At 55.1% G+C, this 9,759-nt stretch overlaps 1 protein-coding gene across 5 annotated transcripts in view; it reads left to right on the forward strand.

The window, feature by feature from the left end:
• Window positions 1–8,799, forward strand: part of SSH2 (slingshot protein phosphatase 2) — an 85,781-nt gene extending 76,982 nt beyond the window's left edge. For all 5 annotated transcript variants that reach the window (XM_065036824.1, XM_065036825.1, XM_065036826.1 and 2 more), the window contains 2 exons: window positions 768–1,611; window positions 2,817–8,799. In XM_065036824.1, coding sequence (XP_064892896.1) covers window positions 768–1,611; window positions 2,817–4,739 — 2,767 coding nt within the window. In that variant the 3' untranslated portion in view covers window positions 4,740–8,799. The remainder of the gene's footprint in view (window positions 1–767; window positions 1,612–2,816) is intronic.
• The last annotated feature ends 960 nt before the right edge of the window (window positions 8,800–9,759 follow it).

Raw genomic sequence — 9,759 nt, forward strand, 5'->3', positions numbered from 1 at the left:
GCACAGCCCGGTGACCGTGGTCACTCGGCAGAGCCCTCGCAGCCACTGCTGCTGGTGGGTTTCAGTGGGACAACTCGCCTCCTTTGTGGTCTGTAAGCCCAGGGCCATGGGCTGGGTTTTTTTGGCAGGTGGAGATAAGGAAGGTGGCAGTTGCTTGGCCTCGTGACTGCTCAGACCTTCCTAAAGGGGCTTTCCAAGAGCTGGAGAACTCTTGAGCCTCCTTCCTGTGAAAGGTGGTGTTTTGTTGGCTATTTGAGGATCTCTTTGTGTTTTACACACCCCCACGTCCACTCACACCACTCCCTTGGTTACCAGAGCCCAGTTATTGATCACGGGAGCTATTCAAAGAAGGAGCCACAAGGGAAATGGGATTTAATTCAGTGTCCATCATCCACTCATGTCCAGGACTAGGGACCTTGACTCTTCTGGCCGTTGCTCACCTGCTAGCAGATGGAAATGCTGGCTGGGAAAGGAACAAACTCTGCAGTCAGTCAAACATTGTGTTTATTGAGTACACCGATAAAATCCTGCTGGGGGATACATGTGTGTGTGGAGCAGAACAGCTTGGTGGGATTTGGCTACTGGAAAGTGGCTTGTTATTGGATCAGCTTCTCCAGCAGCAGGTTTGGCCCTGAACTGTTCAGGTGAATCTGTGGTGGTTCAATGACTGTTTTTTGGCACAGTCTTTCACCCTTTTACACCAAGGTGGGTCTGGCCCTGGTGTATGAAAACACTACTGAATGTTTTCATTTCTTTTTTTCCTGCAGCAAACAGCGACATAATAAACTGTGGCGCTCGCACTCAGACAGTGACCTCTCGGACCACCATGAGCCCATCTGCAAGTCTGGGCTGGAGCTGAACAAGAAGGAGATCACCACCTCGGCCGACCAGATCTCGGAGGCCAAGACCAACGACAACCAGCAGCCCATGTCTCCCATCTACTCGGCCGAGCTGGGCAGGGAGCAGCAGCTCCCCGAGGATGCAAACATGACTGAGGAGATGTGTGTGAAGGAGAGAAGAATCCACTTAGAGTTTACGTGTCGAGACCTCCATGCTGAGCAGATGGAAGACAAGCTGAACCTGAACAACATCAACGGCTGTAGAGCAGGTTGTTGCGTAGACTCTGTCCCCCCTGATAACTGCCATGCCTCCGAGGCCTTAATGCAACTCCAGCACCCCTTGGAAATAACAGAGTTTCCTGATTTGACAGTGGACGATCTAGAAAAAGATGCTCTTAAGCCTGATATGAACGTGCACTTGGTTCCCATGGAAGAATTCACTTCGTGCTTAAAGGACTTTCCCCAGTCCCCAAACCAAAATTCCCCAAGTCTCCAACAGAATCCCCAGCCCGAAGTGTCAGACCTCAGTACAGACAGGATTGATTTCTTCAGCGCTTTGGAGAAATTCGTGGAGCTTTCCCAGGAGAGCCGGTCGCGCACCTGCTCCCATTCCAGGACAGAGGAACAAGGCGGTGGCAGGAACGGGGTCTCCAGGGTGCCGGTGCTGGAAGTGCCCCCCGCTGCGGACGGGGGTACAGATGCTCGAAGGAACAGCTCTGGAAACTGTCCTCAGGCATCGGATGACTCTTCCACAGATGAAGAACAACAAAAGGTTAAAAGAATTGCCTTTTTGGTTATTTTTAAGGAACTGCTGCTCAGACGGGGTAGCTGTTTGGGGAGGGCTTGCTGGATGCTTCCCCTTTGCTTTTAGATACTTGCCCCGTTGTGCGCTTTCTCCATAAACATCTGTGTACTGGCCATGGTGGGGCATTGGTTGAGTCGACCTTGACCTGACCTGCTGTGCTGTTCTCATGAGAAACTTATTTTTGAGCTGTGCATCAGCAGAGCAGGTTGGTGGCACTTGACCCACTAACGCAGCTGAACAGCCGGGACCAGCCCAGCATCCCGAGCCTGCGCTGGTATTTATCTGAGCGGATAATTCCACCAAAGAATGGGGCAAAACGGCACCTTTCCCTGGCTGGGAAGCACCAGCACTGGGATAGTGAATCAAGGCAGATGTAGAACTTCCACTGATGGGGGAAGAGAAAGAGCCTCTCCAGTTCTGGGCTGATGGGATATGGCATGTCGGGGCTCACTTCTCTCCTGGGTAGAGAGAGATGCCTGACAAAACTCAGTAACCTCTGAGCAGTGGTACCTTTCTTTATAATTGCTTTGTACCCTGCAGGGCTCTTGCAGGGATTGATGTTGTCCGGGGCCATGGTTTTCTGGGAGCCTCTCTTATTTAAATTCCATGCTGCATTGCTTGAATCTTTTCCATCTCCACGTGAGGCAATAAGACTCTTCCAAATATAATAGGGCACCGCTCTCTCCAGTGATTTGGCAGGAAGAGCGTCTGTGTGGATGGAGGAGCATCTCTGGCCATTTTCCTCCAGCAAACTAGAGCATTTCAGCGCTTGGTCATTCTTTATGCTGTACTTCTGTTCACTGCCGTACGTGAGCAGAATCTTCTTTTCCAAACTGCGCTTTCAGCAGCGTTAGGATTTTTTTTGTTGTTGTTAACTGGATTTTTCTTTATTTAAAAATGGCTAAATTTCCTTTGGAATTAATGGCAATTAAATAAAAGTTCTTAAATCTCAGTCTAGGTGAAAATCTGGCCTGAAATATGTTAGGTGCAGTCCCAGAGACAATATTGCTTCTACATTAGTGATCGAGGTACTTGCAGTCTGTCATCATATACGGGCACGTGTGCTTTTTGTTCCTTTGGGGACATGCACCCCATTTCCTTTAAGCTGCTGCCATTTGCTCTGTATCAGTGCAGCTGGTGCACTTTGTAATTCTCCTGTTTCTGTGTTGCAGGAGGTCCCTGAGCTGCCTGCTCCAGGCCATCTCACGAGATCCCACTCGGAAAATGCCATTTCTGTGAAGGAAATCATCACGGAGATCGAGTCAATCAACCAGGGAGCAGGACCTGCCCAGCAGAAAGAGAGTTCAGCCAACCTCATCCAGACACCAAAGAGGAACACGGTGCACGACCTGCCCGTGGAGGCGATTTGGGCATCAGAAAGGGTGGAACAGAGTGAAGGAGCCTGTGCTGGACACCAGGAAAAGGAGAAAGACCCTCTGCAAGCTGAGCAAGAAGCTGCCCCCTCGCTGCAGCCATCTTCTGGTAAATCCAACCCGGAGGAAAGCAGCCCCGGGGGGGAGCAGCAAGAGCCTCGTGGCTCCGTCAACCCCGAGCCCAAGTGGTGCCCCGGCTCCGTCCGACGAGCCACCCTGGAGTTTGAGGAGCGCTTGAGGCAGGAGCAAGAGCACCAGCACACGTCCCCAGCCAGCGTCTTACCCACCCGCAAGAACTCCAGGAATGACACTCCCACTGCCGAGCTCCTGCCACGGGGGAAGAGCGAGGAACCGTCCCTGGAGCCGGCTCTGGACGGTGACAAGACGCAGGACCTGGGCGCTGAGGGGGTGCTGCCTGTGCCCCTCGTGTCCCCCGCACAGGAGTCCCTGCCCACAGAGCCCGGTGCGGGGCAGGAGGGAACGGCACGGGAGCGCAGGACAGTGGTCTCATTTGATGGGACGGAGGAGCCATCGCTGCCCTCCCACGTCCCAAAGAGAATTGAAATCATTGAATACACTCCCATGGTCAAGTCCACAGACACAAGCTGTGAGCAGGGCGGGCTGGCCACGGCCGTCCCGTCTTTAGATGAAAACTTGAACCCTTCGTTGTGCTTGGAGAAGGCGGTGAGATGTCCGAGAGCTCTGACGCTGGTAAATCCCTCACTGCCGGAGCACACAGTACACAAACAGGCCACCGGTGAGGAAGGTGGTGGGTTATCTGTTCACCCCAGTGCTGCTTCCCCCTCCGTGCAGGTGAGCTCCACGCCTTTGGCCAGCGTACATCACTCTTCTTACCCCTGTGTGATTCACCTGGAAGGTGTCACTGAGCAGAGCACGGGCACAGATGATGAGCCGGTCACACCGGGTGGCATTGAGGGAGACGTGACTCTCCCGTTCAGGGACAGCCCCAAACCTTTCTGCAGGGGAGGTGCCGGCACCTCGAGGCAGCTGAGCGGCGAGGAGTTCACCAGCCAACGTGCTGAAGACATGGACCTTCTGGACATCTCTTTCCTGTGCTATGGCCTCCCCAACAGCTCCAGCAGCCACAGCGTGGGCGAGCGCAGCAACAGCCCCGGGCTGGTCAAACAGCGAGCGAAGGAAATAGAGGCTCGGATCCGGCACGCCGGGCTCACCACACCCTCCCACATGAAACGCTCGGCATCCTTGGCCAAACTGGACTGCCTGGACCTCTCCAAGGACGACTTATCCGAGAGGGAGTCGACCTCTTCCGACGCCAACCTGGTGCTTTTTCCCTGCGTTGCCCTCGGTCGAGGTTTTCGCGGGGGAAGGTTGGAGAGGGGCTCGGAAAGCGCATGCGGAAAGCATCGCCTCTCCTCCCCAGAGCCCGCTAAGCATTTTGTGGAACAGCTCAGAACAGCCGAGTGCATTGCCCAGAGCAAGCCGGTGGAGCGGCCGTTAGCTCAGTACGCCAAAGAGTGCAGCTCCAGCCAGCAGAGTTTGTTCTCCAGCGCGGATCCCGCATGGACTAGCTCCGAGGAGGGTACTCCGCTGCTCCAGGTGCAGGTCCTGGACTCCTTGTCTCCGGCTCGAGGTCTGGCTGTCGGCCCCCGGCAGCAGCACGGCAGAACTCACCCTCTGAGGAGGCTCAAAAAGACCAGTGATAAAAAACGGACAACCAATCCCCTCTACAATACCATGTGATGCTGGGCCCTCGGCTGTGATTTCTTACCGAGAAGCCGTGGTGTTGCGTTCACGTGAGGGGCAGGTGTAATATGAGGAACATGCACTTTATTGGTTAATTTTATATATATTGTCATTTTACTGTTCCTGGCGCATGTAGGTGTGGGTTGGTTCTTCTGTGTGTGACTCTGACTGCAGGACTGTTTGGGTTTTTTTTAAGTTTTATAACTCGGATAACCTCAAATGTTTTTTGTTGTTAGTTTGTTTTAAAAGAACACCTTTACGATGCGAATATTGATGTTGGCTTGCTTCGGCAAGGTGGAGTTTTGCTTAGAACCAGATCCTAGCTCCTAACTTGAATTTTCCCCGTGCCTCAAAATGGTGCTGGGTGGTTGTTGGGGTGAGAGCCCCTGTAAATGTGAAGGCTGTGCCAAGGTCCCTTTATTTGGCCTTTCTTTTATTTCTGCAAACTGGAACTCCACAATCACAAAGCTGCTTCAGGACAAACCCCTGTGCTCGGTGCATCCCCAAGAGGAGCACACAGGGTGAATCCCAGGGTGAATCCTCCCCACGGACGGGCTCTGAAAACTCATTTTGTGGTGAGGTGGAGCCTCACCTGCCCTAGACCCGCAGGTGAGAGGAGGAGAACCCCCAAAGCCAGAGTGTTCTTTTAAAACAAATGCCTCATTACTTGAATACTGCTGTGGGCCTTCCAAGTTCATGGCCATATCATCTGTCCTCTGCCCTCCTGCTGCCTCCCCTCTGCCCAAAAGTCGTTCCCGTCTCGTGCTCTGGACTTTCCTCTCCCCTCGGCCGCGCTTCTGGTCGCTCCCAAACCCAGAGGCTGTTTTGTTACGCGACACGTTGCCCCTACTGAATGCAAAGCTGTGTCCTCTCTGCTGTCAGTCCCAACACTTGACCCGGAGGGAAGATCTTTTCTGGAAGTTCTTTTTTCTTTTTTTTTTTTTTCCTAAATTGTCTATATGGTATTTATAGAGAGTTTTTTGTTGTTTCTATGTTGGTTTTTCCTTTTTTTCTTATTTTTTTTTAAGGGCAAGACTGCATTCTGTAAACTGGAAAACAAACCCACCTGACTCAAACTCAGTGCTGTTCATTGTAACCTGCACAGAAATGGGAGTGGATTTGACATTGTAAGCTGTCTTCCCTTTCCAAAAGTGAGCCTCGGTGCCAGCCTTTGCCAAATGTGTCCTGCGGGAAACCCCTTTACCGCGCTGCGGGAGGGGACTGCAGACCTGCCCGTCTCTCTCGCTCTTGAAGCTGTGTTTCAGAATCAAAAGCCGTGAGCTGCTCAGAGCCATTCTGCAGGTTCTTGCTTCCCTGGAGAACCCGTGTTTGAGGGGTCTGCTCCAAATTCCAGCAAATTATTTTATGGTTCCTGAGCAGTTTGGCTAAATCAAAGCTCCTCATTTCCAGACATGCATATCAGTGAATGGTCTGCAGTTGGATGCAGAACGGGTGCAGTTGGAGCAGGGAGAAAGGCACTTGGCGGTGGCAGGAGAGCTCTGGGTCCTGTTAGTGGCCCCGTGGCAGGTCTGGAGCACAAGAGCGTGTCTGAGCTGGTGCTTGGCTCTGGCCCAGACCTGCCCTTCAGGGAGGAGCAAAGATGCAGAATGGCTCCAGCTGCTGAAAGCCCAGCATGGAGAGGACATGGTGTGGGAGGAGCAGCACAGGCTGTGCCTGGAAAGCAGTGCTGGTGCTGCAGAGCCTCGCAGGCTCCTATCGGATGAGCTCGTTTTGAGCCAGAGAGGAGCACACGACATCAGGGCATTGCAGAGCATTGGGAAGCAGTGTGTCTGCCCTGGGGACGGGGTGCCCGTAGCCCCCCAGCTTGCCTGCAGCAGTTTATAAGGTAATCCCGCCTCACTGCCCTCCTGTAGCTCCCAGGGTTCCTCCTACCCTGCCCCGTGGAGCCCAGTGTCCCCAGCCTGGGCACGGGGCCGTTAGCCTGTGCTTCTCCAGCAGCAACATGGCATGTCGTCCTTTTGGGGCAGGTTGTCACCCTGCTAGCTGCAGGCTGGAGCCCAGCCCGGAGTAGCCCAGCAACCCCCATCCTGGGTCAAATAGCATGTCACTACAAGTCACCCAAGTCCTTGGCCCAGGAGGCTGGATACTTCTTTGGGACGCTGAAAAACATTTGGCTTCCCCTAGCCAACTCCAGCTGGCTTTGGAGCTAGGCAGGCAGTCTGGAAAGGCCAAGTGGCTCATGTCATCTTGTGAAGGACAATTTCGGTCCTTGCCTCCCCCCTAAACCTCACCAGACCCTGCTGCCCGCCACTCCTGACCCCACAGACGTGTCTGCCTCTCTGTGGGCAGAAAGGACGAGGTGCCACCAAGCCTGTCCTGCGTTGGAGGGAGAGTGCTTGGCTGGCAGCTTGTCCTGGTGACAAGGATCTGCTTGGGAAGGGAAAACCCTGTGTATCCTTTCTTCCTTGAGAAGAGAGGAGGAGGAAGGAGATCAGGTTTCTTTGCCCTGCTTGATCTCAGGGGAAATGTCCTATAGGAAGGCTCTTGTGTGCAGACCAGAAATGCTGCTGCTTTCCAATGCTCTGCTGCTGTCCGGGTGCTTCAGCTGGGGAGCGAAGGCCCCTGTGGGGAGGTGCTTTGCTGTCCCCTTGTCCTCGGCTCTGGGCCAGCACAACTGTTTTTTCTCTGGGAAGCCTGTGGACAGGTGGAGGGACTTGGGGAAGGTGGTTGGTTCTCTTGCAGAGTTATGAAGGCCTTGGAGGTCTGGAGGCTCTGACCTGGTGGCAGGAAGGGGAACGGGCTGGAGGGGCAGTGAAGCCACCAAGTCCCTGGCATCAGAGCTCTCTACCTGGGGACAGTTGTCCCTTCTCCATGCTGGTGGCTCATGGGTGGGTGGTGGCTCGCTCTTGGTCCCTGTGGCCACCCCCCAAGAGCTGCTTGTGGCCCACGGAGTACCGGGGAGCAGGACCTTTCCTGATGGGTGGGAGCAGAACCTCCAGGGCACTGGGCCTCACTGATAGAGGGGTTTTAGGAGAAACGTGTTGTTCTAAGGGCATTTTTGTACAAAGCAACTGTTCCTTTGGTCTCTTGCAAAGCCCTCTTGGAGGACGCTTTATTGTTTACATTGACTCCTGTACAATATCTCAGCCATCGCCTCCCCCCTTGCCCACCCTATCTCCGGCTGTACTGTAACGTGTGAGCCTTGCACAAATGGATAGCGTGTGCGTGAAACTGGTTTTTACACTGCGTTCTGTTGCACTCGATGGTGTGTGTGTGCGTGTGTGTGCCCGGTCTGCTTGAGAAGTTGTGACATGTACAAATCTTTCCCCTTTCAGCCCTTTCCTGGGGGCACGGTCCCAGCGGGTCAGCAGGTGATGCTGCTTCTGGCTCACTTGGATGTTAAACGGGACAGGGATTAGCTCCGTGTCCCTCTCGCCAGCAAAGGCCTGGTGGAAGGTGTCCCACCCCAGCTCCGGCTGCTCCGGGGACCTCTTGGGAGGAGCGAGCCGCTGGGAATCGGCACAGGCTCCGAGACCCCCGCAGCTCTCCTGGCCCGGTGGCAGGTCCCCTGCTCCCATCCTGCCTTAATTTGGTCCCAGCTCCATGCAAACCCCCACGGTTCTCCCTAAGGGAGGGACCCCAAGCCCTTGCTGGTGCGGGCAGAGGTGGGCGCTGGCCTGGCACTGGTCCGGGCTGGGCAGGGGCTCTCGGTCGCCCTCCGGCAGCGCTGCCAGAGGTGCTAACAGCCTGCCTGTGCTGCAGACCCCTCTGTTGGCACAAAAGCAGATGCCAGTGCCTTTTCCTGTATAGAGATGTTATATTTGTGTGCCGTAGGGATCGCCCCAGGGCCGGGCGGTCCGGCCGCACTGTGTGCTGGATCGTGACCCCTTGGGGACGGCTGGCGGTGCAGTTGCAAACAGGGAGGGGAGTGGTTCTGTCTGCCCCTCCTGCATCTTCCTCGGTGGCTGGGATCGTCTTCTTTCCCCCTAAAGACTTTGACTGATGTGCTCAGCTGTTTTTAAATGTGAACTTGTGCACTGATGTGCAGATTCAATGTTCTTGTTACCGAATGAATAAAGTTTTATTTTGAAGATGACATGGGCACGCTGCCTCCTGTTTGGGGTCGGGGCTGGGGGCGGTGAGTGATCCGGAGCTGTCGGAGCGCGGGGCGGCAGCAGGATTGGAGCAGCTGGAGCGGGGCTGTTCACTCATGTCTCCTGCCAAAAGTGAAGATGTATCCATCCTGTCCCAAGTGATCTGTGCAGGGGCTGAGGAGCCGTGCTCCCCAGCAAGATGCTCTTCCAGATCCTGCTGCAGTCACAGGGGAGATGCTGGGGTTGTGTATGTGACACTGTTGGCATGCTGCGGGTGCGCTCCCTGTACTGCTGCAGGTGGAGGAGCTGCGAGGAGGGCCCTGGCGTTTGAGCTCCAACGGGGTGTGAGGTTTCAGCCAGACCCTGGACCAGACCCACCATGGCCAGCCCAGGAGCTGAGCTGAACCTAAGCACTGAATAATCGTGGCCCAAGTGGATCGCTGTGTTGGGGAACAGCCCATCTCAGGTGAGTTGGCTTTGCTCCTTTGTGTCCCCTGTCATGTCAAGCAAGCGTGGCACAAAGGTGTCTGCGGGTTCCTTCTGGCCTTGCTGTGAGCATGGGGGTATGGAGAGAGCCAAATACCCCGGAGCTCAGCCTCACCGTCCCTGCACGGAGCTCCCTGACGGGCCAGGGCTGAGCGGGCACCAGGGCTGCAGGGCCATCACTGAAGGACATGGTGGGGCTGGCAGTATCCCTGGGGTGCCCCGTCCCTTCCTCTGCCCCCCAGCACAGGCTGAAGAAATGTCTTCCAGGGCTTCTCTGCTTGCTAGGGATGTGGATTGGAGTTGGGACTCACTCCATCCCCAGGGTCTAAGGGCATAGTGAGCCTGGGCCATGGTGGGACAGGGCAGGCAGGGGGTGCCTCTGCAGCCCACTCCCTCCCACCCTTTGGCTGGGTGAGCAAGGATGTCACCTCTCCCCTGACTTTTTGCCAGTGGCCCCCTCCTGCCCGGCTCAGCCA

The sequence above is a fragment of the Columba livia genome, chromosome 20 (genome assembly GCF_036013475.1).
Source record: "Columba livia isolate bColLiv1 breed racing homer chromosome 20, bColLiv1.pat.W.v2, whole genome shotgun sequence".
Taxonomy (NCBI): Eukaryota; Metazoa; Chordata; class Aves; order Columbiformes; family Columbidae; genus Columba; species Columba livia.